Source organism: Berghia stephanieae, chromosome 6 (genome assembly GCF_034508935.2).
Source record: "Berghia stephanieae isolate SIO BIC M18660-M18661 chromosome 6, UCSD_Bste_1.3, whole genome shotgun sequence".
NCBI classification, from domain to species: Eukaryota; Metazoa; Mollusca; class Gastropoda; order Nudibranchia; family Aeolidiidae; genus Berghia; species Berghia stephanieae.
In genome coordinates this window covers 4,601,155-4,623,654 of record NC_088365.1, presented here as the reverse complement: position 1 = coordinate 4,623,654, position 22,500 = coordinate 4,601,155, and the positions used below count along the sequence as shown (strand labels likewise).

Sequence of the window (22,500 nt, the reverse complement as noted above, 5' to 3'; positions counted from 1 at the left end):
CCACGATAGATGATGATGATGATGATGATGATGATGATGATGATGATGATGATGATGATGATGATGATGATAATGATGATGGTTGTAAAATGAACTACTGATTTCGTAAGTCTGAAGTTGGCGTATATTTGTAACGAAAGAGTGAAAAAGGGGAGAGGCTTCGGATGGGGTCAGTACTGACAATGGACGTTTCGGGTACAAACGCTTCGTCAGCACAACAATAAACAAATGAACGTGGGAAACAAATAAAATAAAATGCAGGAGAATTTGCATCGTCTGGCTGTACTCAATGGTGGTCGGAGTGTGAATGAAACGTTGGCGTGGCATGGGTTAGTGAGTAGGGAGGGAGTCCTAGGGGTGTGATTGGAATGATAAGGCAAGTCAGCATGTGAGAACTTTCTTTCTAGAAAATAATGGAAGATAAAAGACATAATAGAAATGTAATATTAGTCGTGGTTACAGTAGTAGTAGTAGTAGTAGTAGTAGTAGTAGTAGTAGTAGTAGTAGTAGTAGTAGTAGTAGTATAGTAGTAGTAGTAGTAGTAGTAGTAGTAGTAGTAGTAGTAGTAGTAGTAGTAGTAGTAGTAGTATTAATAGTAGTAGTAGTAGTATTAGTAGTAGTAGTAGTAGTAGTAGTAGTAGTAGTAGTAGTACTAGTAGTAGTAGTAGTAGTAGTAGTAATAGTAGTAGTACTAGTAGTAGTAGTAGTAGTAGTAGTAGTAGTAGTAGTAGTAGTAGTAGTAGTAGTAGTAGTAGTAGTAGTAGTAGTAGGAGTAGTAGTAGTAGTAGTAGTAGTAGTAGTAGTAGTAGCAGCAGCAGCGCAGCAGCACAGCAGTAGTAGTAGTAGTAGTAGTAGTAGTAGTAGTAGTAGTAGTAGTAGTAGTAGTAGTAGTAGTAGTAGTAGTAGTAGTAGTAGTAGTAGTAGTAGTAGTAGTAGTAGTAGTAATAAATTCATTGTTTTGTAGTCTCATGGTATGGCACGCGTCTTCGAACCGGTAGATGCTCAGTTCGAGTCTTGCTCTGGAAGGTGTTAAATTGAGTCATCGACACTCTTTCACAGTATTCACTTGTAAAGTGCGTAACTGTCGATTTGAGCTTTGAGCTTTGAGCTTTTTTTTATATAGTGCAATATCCACTAACCGTGCTCAAAGCGCTTTACAAATGGTCCCTGACCAACAGCAACACGAACGCTGTAGAACGGGACATGACACCTGTTAGGCGATATTACAATTTTTTTCCGGACAGAGACAACGCTGTTAACGGCCAGGTACTCATTTTACACCTGAGTACGGTGAGAGAATGTTAGTAAAGAGCCTTTTCCAAGGACTCAACTATGTGCCGAAAGAGGCTCGAACCCAAGACCTTCCAATCCGATAGCGAGTGTCATACCACTAGACCACATAGTCGCACAGCGTATCCTCTCCCTTTAAAAAGCTATTTATAATTTCGACTTAAAGGCGTGATATCTCGTCCTAAATTCAAGTGTTGATGTATGAATTAAAACCTTTGTGAAGCGCTTTGAGCAAAATAAGATAAGTCAATATTGGGCGATATAAAAAGCTTAACGTTTTCAAAAAAACCCCAAAGGGCTGAATCTGTCTGTCTGTCTGTCTGAAGATGGCGCCTATTTGTTAGAACAGAAATGGTTTTCCTACTTATAAACACACGCTGGACATTTAGTTTGTAAAATGAACGGCTGATTCTGTCTGTCTGAAGATGTTGTCTCGTGGTGAGTACCTTTAGTCTTGCGACAGACACATCCACATTTCATAAGACAACCCTCACCCTTGAATTATTCATCACATTATCCTCTCCTCATAGAATGGACGAAATTCCATGGAAATGAGGAATTGACTCAACACGAATAGTGATTTTATAACTATCAATTTATGTGTCGGTTGGGGGGTAGGGGGGGGGGTGGATGGGTGGAAGTGAGGAGACGGGTGTTTTCAAAACAATAAAATTTTTGTCGTTATTATTGCTGGTTATTTTCTGCTGTATGAATATTCATTCATTTCCCGTCGAGTATGTGGCTCTCCCAAAATGACGTAATCTTTTTTATAACATTCTCCACAAAAATACTCTAAATTCTAGGAGTCTTAATTTATTTTGAAAAGCTAAGAAAGGAATTCGGTTTCATCAGAATCTCTCAGCTGATAATCTAGCTCCAATAGAATAGCAGAAATTATTTCTAACAGTTGAATTAAAACTAGCTTTTATATAGAGCAATATCCACTAAATGTGCTCAGAGCGCTCTACAAAGTATCCATGACCAACAGCAACACGTGACGTGTAGAACGAGACATGACGCCTGTTAGGTAATATTACAATTTTTCCTACAGAGACAACGCTGTTAACGGCCAGGTACTCATTTTACACCTGAGTACGGTGAGAGAATGTCAGTAAAGAGCCTTTTCCAAAGACTCATCTATTCGCCAAGCGAGGCTGGAACCCATGACCTTCCTATCCGAAAAGGAGTGTCATGCCACAAGACCACATAGCCGAACAAACAATGCATAATTTATTGTTTTGATAAAAGAGGAAACCAAATTCGTCAACAACCCATTATCTCATATAATTTATTGACGATCAACTTAATCTAAAAATATACAAACAACCCAAAAATTCGTACCTCGCTTGGCCACAGACGCTAATGCAACAAATAGTGTAAAGATTCGCGGAGGGAGGGAGAGACGATGGATGGCGGAGGGATACAATTGATGGCGGATGTCTCGGAACCGGAAGTGGCTCTGTCACGTCCCACACAAGGCCCGTCGGTCGGTCGGTCGGTCATCCCCGTCAGATACAGATGGAGAATGCTGGCTCTCGTGCTCCATATTATTGGGAAAGTGGGTGTGAAGAATTATTTCTTCTCCTCCCTTGCCGATTCACAGATTGTTCTAGATTCCCAAAATAGAAGAGAATAAATAGAATATAGACTCGTTTAGTCAGATGTGTTTTTGTTTTTTTGCTTTTTTTATTTTTTATTTTTTACTATCTTTATGGTTTCAAATGTGTCGATTGTACATAAAAAGATACAGTTTCGTGAAATTCATGCCTTTTTCCAATGCATCGTCTTACAAATATTATATCTCTTCTCTTACCTTGCCACTTCACAGATATTTTATGTTTTCCCAAAATAGAATTTAAAAGATAGAGATTTTATATAGTGCATTATCTACTAAACGTGCTCAAAGCGCTTTACAAATGGTCCCTGACCAACAGCAACACGTTACATATTATATAGAACGGGACATGACGTCGATAAGGCGATATTAAAGTTTTTTTTCCGACAGAGGCAACAATGTTGACGGTCAGGTACTCATTTTACACCTGAGTACCGTGAGAGAATGTGAGTAAAGAGTCTTTTCCAAGGACTCAACATTGCATGCCACGATCCGAAAGCGAGTGTCATACCACAAGACCGCATAACCACACATAGCATCGTATAAATATTATCGACTCGTTAACTCACTCAATCCTAGAGATTTTTGCTACTGTTCAAAATTGGAAAAAAGGCATTAAAAATGAGAAAGTACATAGTTTTATTCAACTCTCATTAAACATGCAAATAACTAAAAACATTAGCTTTGATACTACGCCTATAATTTGTCTCATAAAATATAATAAATAGGCATGGGGTAAAAGTAGCCCGGGTAAACTACGGACATAGTCGGTGTTAGGGTTGAGTGAGTTAAAGTCATGTTTTCTCGTACATTGTTTCGGCTTTGAACCCTCAACCTTTTACATTAGCCATATTATAACTGCCATGCTACATAAGAAAAAAAATTAACTCATATTTAAAAACTTGGCCAGAAAACGCGTCCTTCAAATATCGATCGATTTAAATGACCCTCATTTTGGCAACAACAACTCTCAAACCTGATACCTTGTCCTAATTTTCACGCTTTAAAAGCCGGGATATCCCCCCGGTTACATAGGCCTAATAAATGGCACTGATGGACAGCTTATTTCGAATATCGACTATTTTAAAAAAACAACACAAGATGTATTATGAATGTCTATAGCTTTACCAATTATATCATTATAATCAGAAATTGATTTGGAATTTCAATGTTTTCCTATTCAACTGCGTCGTTCGAGACAATTGCAAATAATCATTTTACCGTCCTTGGGTTTTATTCCAAACAGAGTGAGGCCCCTCGGGTTTCAAATAAAAACAAAAATTCTAAGAAAGGAAAACTAATTACCCGGCAAACGTGCGACGTAAGGGGCAAATGCTATTTCCGGTTGCAATGTTGACACAAGTGAGTAAAGACGTTTAATGTCGGCCAGACGTTTGTGACGTCTTAACATAAAGGTCAGACATCTCTGGTGAGCGATGATAAACCTCTGAAAATGTGTGGATGATACAGTACCAGGCAAAATCAGATAATATAAAATATAAGATGCTTATTATATATCAGTATTTATCTATTGTACGATTGTATAATGAATTTCTATGGCTTAACCAATATAATTAGTAGGATATAATTTGGATTTTTACCCTCTCCTTACCAACTACAGGAAAATCGTCACATTCGTTACGATACAACCAACATTTTTCTTATTCAAATTTGTTTTGTCCGTCATAAAATTTAAAGAAGCTGAACAGTGTGTTGAAAAGCATGTTTTCGCAAAGGAAATATTATTTATCGCAAGAACTTATTACTGCTATTGTTTTTGAGTGATAAAAAAATATTTATTTTGGTGTAAGTTGGGTGTGACGTTTTCGGGAAAATACTGAAAATGGCTGGTAAGGAGAGAGTTAAATTGAAAATTTGATGTCTTTTTTTTTTTTAATCAGCGTCCTTCGAGACAATTCCAATAATAATTTTAACGTTTTTATGTTGTATTGCGAAACAGGGTCACTCCCCAGGGTTCTAAATAAAAAGAAAATAAGAAATGATAATGAATTAACCGACAAAGTGCGACGTATGGGGCAAATACTATTTCCGGTTGCAAGGTTGACACGTGTTAGTAAAGACGTTTTAATGACGGCCAGACGTTTGTGACGTCTTCAGACCAAAACACTTTAGTGAGAGATGAACCTCTGAAAATATGAGGATTAATTTGTGCTAGGCAGAAATATATAGTAGAGAAATATAAGACGCATTTTGAGAATTATATTATCTTCTGTTGCACGCTATTGCCAAACAGGGTGAGACTCCAGGGTTTGATAGAAAAGAAAAGTTATTATAAAGAAACACTAATGTTAACCGTCAAATGTACAACAGATGGAGCAAATGATATTTCCGGTTGCGAAGTTGACACGAGTGAGTTAAGACGTTTAATGGAGGCCAGACGTTTGTGACGTCTTCAGACCAAGGACAGACAACTGTAGTAAGCGATACATTTCTGAAAATGTGTGGTTGATACAGTACCAGACAAAAACAGATAATATAAAATATAAGATGCTTATTATTCAGCAGTGTTTTTTTTTTCTATTTAACGATTCTAGATGTGTAGATAGACAAAAAGATATTATGTGAAATATACGAAGAATTAGAGGGAGTATTATTTATTTTCTATTACACGTTGCCTAGACGGTAGCAAGCAATTGGTATTGTACGTTTCACTTTGAGGAACCTGAGATAAATTCCGGTTCTATCAGTCTATGACTCTGAGGTACAACTTATTGGGAAAATCGGTTATTCAAAAGAAAAAAAAAACTAACAAATAAAAACAATGCATCCTGAATTTCTATGGCTTAACAAATATAATTATTATGGTATAATTTTGATTTAAAGTGCAATTTTGATGTTTGTATTTCTTTTTATCAGCGTCCTTCGTGACAATTTAAATAATATTTTTAACGTTCTTACGTTGTATTGCGAAACAGGGTCACTCCCCAGGGTTTCAAATTTAAAAAAAAAAAATATAAGAAAGGGAAATTGATTAACCGACAGACGTGAGAAGTATGGGGCAAATACTATTTCCGGTTGGAAGGTTGACACAAGTGAGTAAAGACGTTTTAATGACGGCCAGACGTTTGTGACGTCTTCAGACCAAGACACCCTAGTGAGCGATGAACCCCTGAAAATTCGACGATGAATTAGTGCTGGGCAGAAATAGATAGTAGAGAAATATTTCATAAGGGCGTCCGCCATTGTTCCGATAGTTTAGAAGAACCAGTTACTAAATTACTATGCGTCATTACGAGGGAAGTGACGTCACCACTGTTGAAGCCTATTGTGGGCTTGTTTTGACATTGCTGTAATTATTAGACACAATGAAGATGATATACAGAGAAGTGGTAAGACATGGAATGAGATAAAAAAAAAAAGTTAGCTCAGGATAGAGAAGGATGGAAACTGTTTGTGGCCTATACCCTGACCTAGGGTGAAAAAGGTAATGGTGATGATGATGATGATGATGTTGCGTTGATTTGAGAGTATTTGAGAGCACTACAACATTTGCCCATAACAATTTTGTTTGGGTTAACAGACCTGCAAATAAGTACACCTTGACCTTGACGTATATTATTATGAAGTCGATAGTAAATAAACAAAAGCAATCTTAGCAGTCAGTTCTTATAAATTTGGCAAGCGATGTTGTTTTTGTTTTTGTTTTCTGGTATAAAACGAATATCGATTTGACTATAATATCATTAAAACACAAAACTTAGTTGAATTCCGATAATATTGATGATTAACAAGGCGGGACAAAGGATATGAGTTGCGGGGGGGGGGGGGGGGGGGGGGGAGGATGGGTGGAGGGGAAGTGGGGGGGGGGGGGGGGGGGGGGTGGTGGCGTATCATCTTGCATTCTGTGGTCATTTTCACGAATTTAGCCGTGAATTATAGTCGAATGTTGCCGTAAATACTGACTTTTGTTTGGGAAGGGAGGTAAGAGAGAGTCTGGACGATAAGAAAAGGGGAGAGAATCATTATTTATTGATGGATAAAATTACAATTCGTTCGGTCTGCTCTAGGAATAGGATGTAGATGGCTTGGCAAGACTCTTGTTGGAGAGTGTGAGAGAGATAGGGGCTGGGAGAGAAAGGGAGAGAGGGATGGAGAGAAAAGGAGGGAGAGAGAGAGAGAGAGAGGGGTTGGGAGAGAGAGGGAGAGTGAGAGTGAGGAAGGGAGGGAGTGAGAGGGAGAGAGAGGGAGGGAGAGAGGGAGAGAGAGGGAGAGAGAGTGAGAGAGAGGAGAGAGAGGGAGAGAGAGGAGGGGGAGAGGAGAGAGGGAGAGAGAGAGAGAGAGAGAGAGAGAGAGAGGGGAGGGAGGAGAAGGAGAGAGAGAGAGGGGGAGAGAGAGGGGAGAGAGGGAGAGAGGGGAGAGAGGAGAGAGGGAGAGAGAGAGGGGGTGGAGGGAGAGAGGGGGAGAGAGAGGGGAGAGAGAGTGAGAGAGTGAGAGTGAGAGAGAGGGAGAGAGGGAGAGAGAGGGGTTGTGAGAGAGAGAGAGGGAGTGAGAGGGAGGGAGAGAGTGAGAGAGAGGGGGTTGGAGAGAGAGGGAGAGAGGGGGAGGGAGAGAGGAGAGAGAGGGAGGAGAGAGGGAGGGAGAGAGAGGGAGAGAGAGAGAGGGGTTGTGTGTGAGAGAGAGAGGGAGTGAGAGGGAGAGAGGGAGAGGAAGAGAGGGAGAGAGAGAGAGAGAGAGAGAGGGGTGGGAGAGAGAATGGAGAGAGGGGAGAGAGAGTGTGAGAGAGAGAGAGGGGGAGAGAGGAAGGGTGAGAGAGAGGGGGAGAGTGAGAGGGAGAGAGGGAGAGAGGGGGAGGGAGAGAGAAGAAGAGAGAGAGAGAGGAAGAGAGAGATAGATATAAAGAGAGAAGGAGAATGAGGGGGAGATGGAGAGAGGGGGGGGGAAAGGGGGGGGGGGGGGAGAGAGAGAGAGGAAGAGGGAGAGAGAGTGTGTGTGTGTATGTGTGTGAGAGAGAGAGAGTGAGAGAGGGAAATAAAGAAAGAAAGAAAGAAAGAAAGAGAGAGAGAGAGAGAGAGTGAGAGAGATAGGGTGCAAATTTGAGTCATCGGAAAGGGTTATTTCCTCACTTTCTAACCGCTTTCGGATGTAAGACGAGCACTTGGCCTTTCATTAATTTGTCTCTATCGAATTCTTTTTTTTTTAAATGTAGTAACGCCCCACAGGCGGTCATGTCTTGTCCTGAATGTTTCTTGGGACCCTGTGTAAATCGCTTTGAGCACATTTATTGGATATTGAGCTATTTAAAAAAATAACGTTCCACTTGGCGTCAACCATGGCCATCGTTATCCGGCTTCAACAGTCGTGACGTCACTTCCCTAGTAATGATGCTCAGTAACTGGTTCTAAACTATCGGAACAATGACAAACGCTATTATGATATGAAAAACTTCTCGGACGAACATAAAAGTGTATCCAGAGGAGAACAACATTACAAATCTGATTATGTTTTGACTTTTATACATTCTGATCACATGACATGTGAAAAAGTTCTAGCCAGCGTGAAGAATAAAAAGTACCGATTTTCTTTATTTAGAACCAAATGCTCGTTGCTGGGCGGACGTGACATCAGACTATTGAATCCTATTTATAGTCTGACACTGACCAAAATACGACGTCAAAAAACAGGTCTTTTGCCACAAAAGTAAACGAATCGTGATTTGGTCTACCAATGGAATCACTTGTTTCCTTGTCATTCTATAGATAGTATGCGCTTGGTAAAGAAGCTCATAACATTGCCATCCGGAAGAATAACGGACGAACACACAAAATTATGTGTAACCATGAACTTGTATAGTCTGGATAATACAGTTTATGGAGAATTACTCATAAACGCGGGTGGCAAAAACTAATAACAAAAACCAGAATGACGTCAACTTCCAACTATCTACACGATCAAAAGCCTAAAAAATGACGTTAAATTATGTCCTATATGGTTCTAGTGTCATGCTATAAGTTAACGATGGCTACTCGTCAATCGCATTCTATCTACAGAGCTACTTTTATTGTCATGTCAACACGACTCGATTCATTCAGATATTATTTGTGACGTATGCGGTGTAATTTGCATGTCTGGAACGGGAGAGAATTGAAGATTGGAATGGGCCTTTTACAAAAGAGAAAAGGATGAAGACAGGAGCCAAGAATAAAAAAGTGCAGTTCGGAGAAAGCGTGTGTGTGTATGTGTGTGTGTGTGTGTGTGTGTGTGTGTATTGAACGGAAAGGTGTGGGGGGGGGGGGGGGGGAGTATATCCTTATAGGATTGAGGAGGCATCGGCGGACCTCAAAATGATATGTATATATAATGTATATATTACAATATATATTATATTATTACAATACTATATAGATAGTTCGAAGATGACGTCACTCAGGCCTTTGTTATTGTTTTTGCCATCCGCGTTTGTGAGTTGTTCTCACTAAACTGTATTAACCAGACTATAAAAGTTCATGGTTACACAGAGTTTGTGTGTTGTTCCGTTATACTTCCGGATGGCAATGTTGTGAACTCCTTGGCCAAGCGCATTCTATCTATAGATAGTATGCGCTTGGCTAAGAAGCTCATCACATTGCCATCCGGAAGAATAACGGACCAACACACAAAACTGTGTGTATCCATGAACGTTTATAGTCAGGTTAATACAGTTCACTGAGCATTACTCATAAAAGCGGATGGCAAAAAAAACAACAACAAAGACCTGAGTGACGTCATCTTTGAACTATCTATAGATAGAATGCGCTTGACCAAGGAGTTCACAACATTGCCATCCCGAAGTATAACGGACCAACACACAAACTCTGTGTAACCATGAACTTTTATAGTCTGGTTAATACAGTTTAGTGAGAACAACTCACAAACGCGGATGGCAAAAACAATAACAAAGGCCTGAGTGACGTCATCTGCATACTATCTATACACAATGTATTACAATACTAGCAGTAATAACTCTACTAGAGCTTTTGCATCCAGTCTTTAGACAATAATCGTGGGGGTCTCGATAGCTCAGTTGGTAGAGCACTCGCTTCACAAGGAAAGGGATAGAGAGCGATCCCGGGTGAAGTCGAGATTTATTTTTTATTTCATTTCTCTCTCTCTCTCTCTATCTCTCCATCTATCTTTCTATCTATCTCTCTCTCTCTCTCCATCTATCTTTCTATCTATCTCTCTCTCTCTCTCCATCTATCTTTCTATCTATCTCTGTCTCTCTCTCCATCTATCTTTCTATCTATCTATCTATCTATCTCTCTCTCTCTCTCTCCATCTATCTTTCTATCTATCTATGTCTCTCTCTCCATCTATCTTTCTATCTATCTATCTATCTATCTCTCTCTCTCTCTCTCCATCTATCTTTCTATCTATCTATATATCTCTCTCTCTCCATCTATCTTTCTATCTATCTATCTCTCTCTCTCCATCTATCTTTCTTTCTATCTATCTCTCTCTCTCCATATATCTTTCTATCTATCTATCTCTTTCTCTCTCCATCTATCTTTCTATCTATCTATCTATCTATCTATCTCTCTCTCTCTCTCTCTCTCTCTTCCCCCCCCCCCCCCCTTCCCTTGTTCACCCAGCAGTGGTTAACATTTTTAAAAAATTGATAATATACTTCTTTACCCAGACAGAAATATTTTACTCACTTCAGAGCAAAATTTTAAGGTAAACCCTTGTTACCCTTTACATAGGGTCTATCGCAAGTACCTTCCGCCAAGTCTAACATACCCAGTTACCCAAAAATTAAACAACCAATAGACCGTTTCAATTTAATTTATTGACTAAAAGAATACGCCCTTCTGACACGACATCATTGTATACCGTCTCCTTGGCATTCCATGAAGGAATATTATAAATACTCTATCAAACATAATGTCTGATGTCAACAGGAATCACCCATCTTGTCCAAGTGAGCAGATTGGGGGGGGGGGGGGAATAATAATTTTGCCCAAGGAAAAAAAACCGAAAGTGCCTGAAGCAGAGCTCGAACCCGAGACCTTCCGGATCACAATGCAATGCCTTAGCCACTCGGACGCTTTACTGACTAAACTTTTTTTTTTCTTTTTCCAGAAAACTAGAGGAAGACTATGTGGATTTCGCGTCAACCATACACCGGAAAGTGTCCAATGCACACGAGTTGGAACAACGGGGAGAAGTCGTCTCCAACAGCCTGTGTCCAATCTGTAACAAAAACTCCATGGCCTTCAACACGGACGGGACCACGTCCAGCATGAATGTGTGTGTGGATTGTGAGAAGATGACGTGTCCGGAGTGTGGTGACCAACACATCTCAAACTCAACAAAGGTAAGATCATTTTTTAAAAAAAGCAGTTAGTAGTAATTCAGAACCATTAGGCCCGCCCTGGAGGAGCCTGAGTTAATGTTTGGTTTCTACAGCATTGAAAGGCACCGTTACATAATTGCTTGATATCCTTTGGATAATACTTTCTGCCAGATTTAACGTAACTAATCAATGCTGGGTGAAGAGAGAGAGAGAGAGAGAGAGAGAGAGAGATATAAAGAGAGAGAGAGAGATAGAGAGAGAGTGAGTGAGAAAGAAAGAGAATGAGAGAGAGAGAGAAAGAGAGAAAGTGAAAGAGAGTAGAGAGAGAAGAGGAAGAGGAGTGAGAGAAAGAGAGAGAGGGTGGGAGAGGGGGGGGGGGGTGGGAGAGTGTTGTCAGAAAAAATCTCTACTTAAAAAAAAAAAAAACAAAAAAAAAAAAACAAACAAACAAACTAACAAACAAATCAAAGAACAACAAAAATAGCAGTAAACTTGATATCTACTCTTACAATTTTCGTCAGAATCTCGTCCTTCCAATATATATATATATATATATATATATATATATATATATATATATATATATATATATATATATATATGTGTGTGTGTGTGTGTGTTTGTGTGTTTGTGATTCAACGGTCATTGACTTTTACAATACTATGGTAATCGAAGAATATCCTCTATGACCGCTGTCCTCATTACCATCCGTACCACCACCACCACCACCACCACCACCACCACCACCATCACCACCACCACCACGACCATCACGATCACCACCACCACCACCACCATCACTACCACCACCACCACCACCACCACCATCACTACCACCACCACCACCATCACTACCACCACCACCACCATCACTACCACCACCACCACCACCACCATCATCACACCACCACCACCACCACCACCACCACCACCACCACCACCACCACCACCACCACCACCACACCACCACACACCACCACCACACCATCATCACACCACCACCACGACCATCACGATCACCATCACCACCACCACCACCACCACCACCACCACCATCACCACCACCACCAACACCACCACCACCGACACCACCACCACCACGACCATCACGATCACCATCACCACCACCACCACCACTACCAACACCACCACCATCACCATCTCCACGGATGATTTAGGTGATGAAATTGTTACACCAGAAATTTCATATTTAGATTGAGTTAACCTGTATCATCATCATCATTGCCTTTTTTTAACTCTGGGTCAGGGTATAGGCCACAGACAAACAGTTTCCATCCTTCTCTATCCTGGGCTAACTTTTTTTTTATCTCATTCCAGGTCTTACCACTTCTCTGTATATCAGCTTCTTTAATTCTTCTCCACGTTCCTCGTGGCCTTCCATTTGATCTTCTGCCCTGAGTGTTCCAGTCCAATACTTTCTTTGTTATAGTGGAGTCGTTCTTTCTAAGGGTGTGTCCAATCCACCTCCATCGTCTTCTTCCTATTTCCTCTCCCACTGGTTTCTGCTGTGTTCTTTTCCATCCTTCTTCATTCTTACTTCTTGTTTTGTTTTTAAGGATTTTACGGCGCTTGCAACAAATTTAGGTCATATCAGCGCCAGTACAAAAGAAGAAAATAGGATAGTAAAAAGTTCTGGAATTAAAATTAAAGCACCCAAGAGAAAGTAAGACAAAGGGGAACTGGTAACAAATAGGGATCAGATGTAGAATCCAAGAGCAATCCACCAATGTACTTAGTTTGAGATCACCTATTAGTCTCAACCGGTCAAAAAAAAAATTCTATCCGTCCATTTTATTCTGAGTAACTTACCCTTACGTTAACCCATATAATTGATGATAATAGGTATATAGACGTCTGGCTTCTTCAAATGTAAAAATGTCATGTTATTACTAGTACTAATTATAAGGTACTTTTAACTGTCAACGGCTTTTACAAGACATATCCTCCAAGATTGCTATCATCATTACCGCGCAAACAACAACCACCACCACCACCACCACCACCATCAACATCACCAACACCACCAACACCACCACCAACACCACCACCACCACCAACACCACCAACACCACCAACACCATCAACACCACCAACACCACCAACACCACCACCAACACCACCATCACCACCACCACCAACACCACCACCACCACCACCACCACCACCACCACCACCAACACCACCACCACCACCACCACCACCATCACCACCACCAACACCACCACCACCACCACCACCACCACCACCATCACCACCATCAACACCACTGACCAACACCATCACCACCATCACCACCACCACCACCGCCACCACCACCACCACCACCACCACCACCACCACCACCACCACCACCACCAACACCACCACCACCACCACCACCACCACCATCACCACCACCACCAACACCACCACCACCACCACCACCACCACTAGCGGCAGCACGATCACCATATCTCAAGACTTACACAAAACAACACCCCCAAGATTCCCCCCCCCCCAAAAAAAAAAAAAATCCAGAAAACGTTTTTACCCCCTATCCCCCCAATTAAAAAAAAAACAACTAAAAAAACACACAGAGAAAAATAGAAAAAATAACAAAACAAAACAAAACAAAAAACAAAAAACGAGCTGCCCCAAGGATATCATCATTAGTCTATATGCAAATCCGTGTGATTTTCTAGAAGATTCCCGATGCCTCATTTCCCTTGGTAAAAAGACGATAGATAAGACATACTGTCTATTATAGGGACATACCCAGCCATGGCGTGTTCTCACAAAACGTTCCGACTTTCATTTTGGAGAGAAATTTTATCCCGTCCTAAATGATAATTAATGTTGCTGTTGGCAACAGCCTGACACTGACCAAAAAAATGACGTCAAAAGACAAGTCTTTGGCCACAAAAGAAACAAATCGTAAGTTGTATTCAATAGGTCAACCAAAGGAATCACTTGTTTCCTTGAGTAATACTAACGCTAACTCACTAGGAAGTGTAAAAACCTATAAATGACGTCAAACTATAAGTCCTAGTTGGTTCTAGTGTCAGGCTATAAGTTAACGAAGGCGACGGTTAGATCGTGGCTTTGGTAAACTGACATTGACCAAAAATGGCGTCAAAAGACAAATAACAAAACAAAAGGTACACCCGACGGAAGCCATCGCTAACTTTTAACCTGGCCACAAAAGAAAACAAATCGTGAGTTGTATTCAATAGCTCAACCAATGGGATCACTTATTGTTTCCTTGAGTAATACTAACGCTAACTCACTAGGAAGTGCAAAAACCTAATAATGACGTCAAACTATATGTCCTATCTCGTGAGTGTTTGCGGAGCCAACGTTAACTTATAGCCTGACACTAGCACCCGCGTGGACTTATGTTTTGACGCCATTCTTTTGTTTTGTACAGCGCCTAGTGAGTAGTCATTAGTGGTACTGAAGGAAACAAATGATTCCATTAGTTGAACTATTGAATACAACTCACGATTTGTTTTTTTTTTAGTGACCAAAGACTTGTCTTTTGATGTCATTTTTTGGTCAGTGTCAGGCTATAAGTTAACGATGACTTCCGTCGGATGTACCTTGTCTGTTTTTTTTTTTGTTTTGTTTTTTTTTGGTTGAAAATGAAAGATAGGATGTTTTGTGAGAGTACGACGGTGATTCGGGCTAAACCCTCCATTTCACGGGTGATGAGTTCAAAGGTCACCGGTCACTTTCTCTTCTTATTTTTTCCTTATGTCTGTAGGTACACATAAATTTCAGCATCTTACGACAACAGCTCTTTTACGTCAGTAGTCTTTTAAAAAAATTAACGAAACAAAACAGCCAGCAAGTAGAACAAAAAACGAAACCAAAGCACAAAAAGAAAACAATACATCAACTAGCTATATCTACAAAATGAAGCATGAATTTTCTGATTTATAACAAAAATTTCCATTCCAAAAATATGCGTTTCATTTTGTTTATGTAGCCAACATATAGATAGTTCGAAGATGACGTCACTCAGGTCTTTGTTATTGTTTTTTGCCATCCGCGTTTATGAGTAAAGCTCAATGAACTGTATTAACCTGACTATAAACGTTCATGGTTACACACAGTTTTGCGTGTTTGTCCGTTTTACTTCCGGATGGCAATGTTATGAGCTTCTTAGCCAAGCGCATACTATCTATAAAATGTCAATTTGCCCTTACAGTCTTATTTTGATTCCATTCCTGTACTTATGTCGCATACATTTTCTTTTCTTAATTTATTTCTAATTTTATTGTAATTTTATGTCTATTCCATTCAGTATTTTATGTCAACTTCATCTATTTTTATATCAATTCCATTCCATATTTTATGTCAACTTCATCCATTTTTATATCAATTCCATTCCATATTTTATGTCAACTTCATCCATTTTTATGTCAATTCCATTTCATATTTCATGTCAACTTCATCCATTTTTATATCAATTCCATTCCATATTTTATGTCAACTTCATCCATTTTTTATGTCAATTCCATTTCATATTTCATGTCAACTTCATCCATTTTTATATCAATTCCATTTCATATTTTATGTCAACTTCATCCATTTTTTATGTCAATTCCATTTCATATTTTATGTCAACTTCATCCATTTTTAAAAATGTTAAATTCCTCCAATTCTATTATTATGTCAATTCCATCCATACATTTTTAAATGTCAAATCCCTCCATAAATTCGTTTATCCCAAATCCCTCCAAAGCTTTTTATTATGTCAAATCTCTTCATCCATTTATTTATTGTTGTCAATTCACACCCCCCCCCCCTCTCCCCCCACCCCTCCCTTCCACTATCTAAGCAGATTCGTGAGTGGGTTTGCGTCGTATGTGAGAAAAGACGGCGGTTGATAATGAGCTCGGGCATGTGGTACCACGGAAACAGGCCAGCAGAGCCCGATGTGCCGTTGGAGAGGCAACTGGACACGGTCATCTTACAGAAGATAAAGGTAAGATAGGTCACTGCCAATGAATGACCAATGGTCAACGGTATCGACCGATCTGGTGGAACAATACACACTAATCAACCTTTGAATCGGTGTGTGTGTGTGTGTGTGTGTGTGTGTGTATGTGTGTTTGTGTGTGTGTGTGTGAAACATTGCCAGACAAATAATATATAATACATACCAGAATTAGAAGATGGGTCTCAATATATTACACACACCACACACACAACACACATACTAACACACATATATAATATATTACTTTATAAAATAATTAAAATAATAATAATGATGTAATAAAAATAATAATAATAATAATAATAATAATAATAATAATAATGATAATAATAATAATAATAATAATAATAATAATAATAATAATGATAATGATAATAATAATAATAATAATAATAATAATAATAATAATAATAATAATAATAATAATAATAATAATAATAATAATAATAATAAGAAGAAGAAGAAGAAGAAGAAGAAGCATCATCATCATCATCATCATCATTTTAATAATAATAATAATAATAATAATAATAATAATAATAATAATAATAATAATGATAATAATAATAATAATAATAATAATAATAATAATAATAATAATAATAATAATAATAATAATAATAATAATAATGATAATAATAATAATAAATATAAAATAATAATAATATAATAATAATAATAATATAATAATAATAATAATAATAATAATAATAATAATAATAATAATAATAATAATAATAATATAATAATAATGATAATAATAATAATAATAATAATAATAATAATAATAATAATAATAATAATAATAATAGTAATACAACACACTGTTCATTTATTAAAATGTTATGATGTACTAGATAAATTTGAATAAGAAAAAGGTTGGTTGTATCGTAACGAATGTGACGATTTTCCTTTAGTTGGTAAGGAGAGGGTTAAATGATCCTCATCTTGACTTGGCAAAAACTCTCAAACTTGGGACTTCGCCAAGTCTTCTTTCTTCAGTCTTAGCTTTTGATAGTTTTTTCCTAAATTGGATTCAATAGTCTAATGTCATGTCGCCCACCAACGGCGGCCATCGTGGTTATAAACAATGAAAATCGGTACTTTTTATTCTGCATGCTGGCTAGAACTTTTCATATGTTTTGTGATCAGAATGTGTAAAAGTCAAAACATGATCAGATTTATAATGTTTCTTTTTCCTCTCGATACGCTTTTATGCTCGTCGGAGAAATATTTCATAAGGGCGTCCGTCATAGTTTAGAGCCAGTTACTAAGTTACCATGCGTCATTACGATGGAAGTGACGTCACGACTCTTGAAGCGTATTATGAGCGTCATTTAAATCGATCGATGTTATTTGAAGGACGAGTTTTCTGGCCAAATTTTTTTTTAAATACGCGTCTTTTCAGAGTATGGCTGTAAACTGGTTTAAAAGACAAGAAGAAAAGTTTTGGCAGGAGTTCCGTGCATAATGTAAATAATATAATGACTCATCAACACACGTCTTCGATAAGAGTTGGCAAGGGGAGATAACCGTATGAGTACGCCAAATCCATAACTCTTTCCTTACCATCCGCAGCAAAATGGTCACATTAATTTGTTACGACACAATAGGGAATGAGATTAGCGGAAGAGTAGCGTCCCTTGATTGGAAGTCACGAGCGGAAAAGTTATTACAGAGAGAACGTCATGTTGGTTGTGCGGCATGAGACACTTCACCGAAAGCGAGGACGAGAGAGACGCATCCGCAAAACCATTTTGACGTTCTCTCTGTAAGGTGACGTCCAATCAAGGGACGCTACTCTTCCGCTAATCTCATTCTCTATAATATACATTTTTTAAAAAATCAGATTTATTTTGTACATCACAAAATTTGAAGAATGATCTTTGTTTAATTAATAAGAACGTAGATATAAAGTTGTTTTGTAGAGAGTGTGTTTGTGTTTAAAAAAAAAAAAATCTGCTGGGTAAGCCTGGCATTTTGGGAAAATTCTGAAAATGCTCGGTTAGTAGAGAGTCAAAAGACCATAAAGTTTCCTGGAGAAAATAGATAAACAAACAAATAAATAAAGATGAAGGATGATTGAATCCGGGTTTCGAAAAGAAGACATTGATTGTACTTCTTGGAATTGAAAGTCAATTAGGTATTGAACAAATTCCATGAAATAAAATTTTGCAATCTTTAATTCAAGATATAGGGAATGAGATAAGCGGAAGAGTAGCGTCCCTTGATTGGACTTCACCCATTGTCTGTGACGTCACCGCGGAAAAGTTATCACAGAGAGAACGTCATGTTGGTTGTGCGCATGCGTCTCTTGTCCTCGCGGAATCCGCTACTCTTCCGCTAATCTCATTCCCTATATCCTTGTTTTTTTTTTCAACAAATTCTCCCAGAAGATTGAGAAAAGAGAGCATGTAAAACTAATGGAATTCCACATGACTTACCATGTGTTAAAAAACAAAAACAAAAAAAAAACAAAAAACAAAAGAACAAAAAAACAAAAACAAAAACAAAATAAAATACATAAAACTTGAGCATTTATATTGCGCAATATCCACTAAACATGCTCAAAGCGTTTTACAAACGGTCCCTAGCCAATAGTAACACTTAACATGTGGAACAAGTCATCACGCCAATTATGCGATATTACAATTTTTTTTCCCGATAGAGGCAACGTTGTTAATGGTCTAATGATACTATTTTAAATCTGAGTAGGGTGACAGATTGTGAGTAAAAAGTCTTTTCCAAGGACTCAACTAACTAATCGCCGATCAGAGCGGGACTCGAACCCAGGACCCTCCCATCCAAAACCGAGTTTCAGTCTACAATACTACATCGCCGCACCAAATTAAAACACCCCCCCCCCAAAAAAAAAAAAAAAAAGAAGAACAAATCAAAGCAAATCTGATACGCTGCCTATAGTGTTTAGATAGGTCTTTTTTATTGTTTTTTGCCATCCGCGTTTGTGGAGATCCAAATGCTTATCAAGTTAAAAAAAACAAACAAACAAAAACAATAAAAAACCCGAAGCACTTGGTGTTATATTTTTGGCCTGTACCAGGTTTCGACATCGGTTCCATTGCTGCTGGGGTGATGTGTGCAGTGTGTACTCTATTATCTGAGCTATCGTCAATTGAGGAAACTTTGCCTCTGTGAATTTAGACCCTTATTTTTGAATAGTCTCAACATTTGTTGCAGTTATTGTACATGTTAAAAGATTTGAATTTATATCAAATGAAAATAATTGCCACAGAACTAAACAGTCTCTTGTTGGTCCAAAATTCAAGAGGCAAAGTTTCCCCTTTAGGCAAAGTTAGGCCCCAGTTGATGGTACCTGGACTCCCCCCCCCCCCTACCCTCCTCCCCTCTACCCTCTTCCCCCCTACCCTCTTTCCCCCCTACCTCCTCCCTCCCTACCCTCCTACCCCTACCATCCTCCCCTACCCTCCTCCCCCCTCCCCTCTTCCCCCTACCCTCCTCCCCCCCCTACCTCCTTCCCCCCCTACCTCCTTCCCCCTACCCTCCTCCCCCCTACCCTCCCCCTACCCTCCTCCCCCTACCCTCCCCTACCCTCCTCCCCCTACCTCCTCCCCCCTTCCTCCTCCCCCTACCTCCTCCCCCTACCTCCTCCCCCTACCCTCCTCCCCCTACCCTCCCCTCTTCCCCCCCCCCCCTGTCGCCAATAAATGAAAGAAATAGAAGACCGTTGGCAGACAGACATTGGAGATATAAGAATTCCATACGGCCTCCTTGCCCAAGACACCAAAGATCGATAGTACAATAGGCCAATTATTCCCAAATGATTTAGAATTATCTCCCCTTTTTCGTGTTTTTGTTTTGAGAAGATGGATCTGGCTTTAAAAAAAACACTCCAAAACAATTCAACGTTACTCTTCGGTTCTTCTAAACAGTTTTTTTTCTCCTTTTACTGATGCTCTTTGGTTCATAATCTTCCCTTTAGTTCAAAGTTGAAACGGAGTAAAGAAACCAGAATTTTATGCTTAAAACAATTGAATTAAAATATTATATAATATGTCTTCTTCGATCAATGGCATCGATATTTAAAAATTCTCAAACTCCAAACAACCCCTCACCCCCCCCCCCCCAATATTTTCCGATTCTGTTCGAGTTTGTTCAGAAATAACACCAAATTGATGCAGTGATCACATTGCAAGGGGGGGGGGGAGGTCCCGATAGCTCAGTTGGTAGAGCACACGCTTCACACGCAAAGGGACGGGGACCGATCCCGGGTGCAGTCGATTTTTTTTTTCTGACCCCCCGGAACAATGGCGGACGCCTAATGTAATATTTCTCCGACGAGCATAAAAGCGTATCCGGAGGGAAAAAAAAAACATTATAAATCTGATCATGTTTTGACTTTTACACATTCTGATCACAAGACATATGAAAAGTTCTAGCCAGCATGAAGAATAAAAAGCACAGATTTTCTTTGTTTAGAACAACACGTATTTTAGAATTTGGCCAGAAAACTCGTCCTTCAAATAAATATCGATGGATTATAATGGGCCTCGTCTTCTCAAAACGTCTCAAACCTGGGCCTTCTGTTCATCCTGCGGTTGGTTTTTGAGACGGGTGGTGACGTTTGCTGGGTATAATATTATAATATTCCTGTTAATGAAATTTTTGATTCATACGATTAATAGGATTCAATACTATGGTGTCACGTCCGCCCAGCAACCAGCAGCTTGGTTCTAAACAAGGTAAATCAGTACTTTTTATTCTTCATGCTGGCTAGAACTTGTCATGTGATCAGAATGTATAAAAGTCAAAAACATGATTAGATTTTTTTGTTTTTCTCCTCTGCTCGTCGGAGAAGTATAATTTCATAAGGGCCATTGTTCCGATAGCTTAGAAGAACCAGTTACTAAATTACTATGCGTCAATACGAGGGAAGTGAACAATATTGCCAGGTTGACGGATTTTCTGCCAAATTGGTGGATTTTTATCATCGCGTGGCGAGTAAAAAAATGGTCTGGCGGATGGCGGATTTTGATGACTTGTCTACCCCTTAAAAACGTAAAGGTATAGCAATCAAGTCTAATTATTTCTTCTTTTTTCCCGTAAAGTGATTTTTATGGGCTCCTATTGTGAGTGTACTGTTGGCCTGATCTATATTACACAACAAAATTCTGATTAACCGAAGGTGAAAACAACATCCGACAGTCTAACTCCCGCTCAAACACAATCGAAACTCCGAATCTTCATGCTTTTAAAAAGGAAACAGTTGTAAATAGCTGAGTAGCGTTTATTCTGAGACAAAACAATATTGTTGATAATAAGTGTTTTAAATCAAATAACGGCGGATATTGGGCAAAAAAAGTCGCAAGTGACGTAGGATAAAGTTGGCGGATTTTGGCGGATTTCTGGTATAAAGTTGGCGGAATTTTTGCAAAGGCACCTGACAACACTGGAAGTGATGTCACGACTGTTTAAGCCTATTAGTTTCACATGTATCGTGAATTCCATCATCACGTGATTGATTATGTCTGTCACGTGTCAAGCCAGTCTAGACGCGACAACCTTTCGGCTCACCAGGTCAAATGATAATAAATAACTTAATAAATAAATAAATGATCAAATATCGTGGGGTCGATGGCCGGTTATTGATGCTATACGTTAAGGTAAATTACTCACAACATCCGCATGTCGGAGATAAAGTACCAAGACACAAAATTATGTGTAGCCTTAAAACGTGTACAGATAATTCGAAGATGACGTCACTTAGGTCTTTGTTATTGTTTTTTTGCCATCCGCGTTTATGAGTAATGCTCACTGAACTGTATTAACCTGACTATAAACGACATGGATACACACAGTTTTGTGTGTTGGTCCGTTATACTTCCGGATGGCAATGTTATGAGCTTCTTAGCCAAGCGCATTCTATCTATAGTTTAAATGTTTATAATTTAGTTCGTGAGAACTAATCGTTGAGATGGATATCTAAAAGCCATAACAAAGGGCTGAGTGACGTCAATTTCCTTCCATTTATGATATGTTGATTTATTTTGTAAGAAAGTCAAGCGGCTTGGGGTGCGATCAGTGACCAGATAGGTGATGAATACAGTGGAACGTGGAACCGTCTGTGACCGTCCGAGGCTATTTTTTAAAACTCACTCAATCCTAGAGATTTTCGCTGTTTTTCACAATTGGAAGAAATCTATTAAAATAAACATGTACATAGACAGTTTTATGCAACTATCATTAACATGAAAAACCTAAAAACATTAGCTTTGATACTACGCCTGTAATTTGTCTCAGGAAAATGTAATAAATAGG

At 39.0% G+C, this 22,500-nt stretch overlaps 1 protein-coding gene across 1 annotated transcript in view; it reads left to right on the top strand.

Moving 5' to 3' along the window:
* Positions 1 to 22,500, top strand: part of LOC144974370 (uncharacterized) — a 147,036-nt gene that overhangs the window by 25,451 nt on the left and 99,085 nt on the right. Inside the window, exons 2-3 of the mRNA XM_078917196.1 lie at positions 10,985 to 11,219; positions 16,045 to 16,188. Coding sequence (XP_078773322.1) covers positions 10,985 to 11,219; positions 16,045 to 16,188 — 379 coding nt within the window. The remainder of the gene's footprint in view (positions 1 to 10,984; positions 11,220 to 16,044; positions 16,189 to 22,500) is intronic.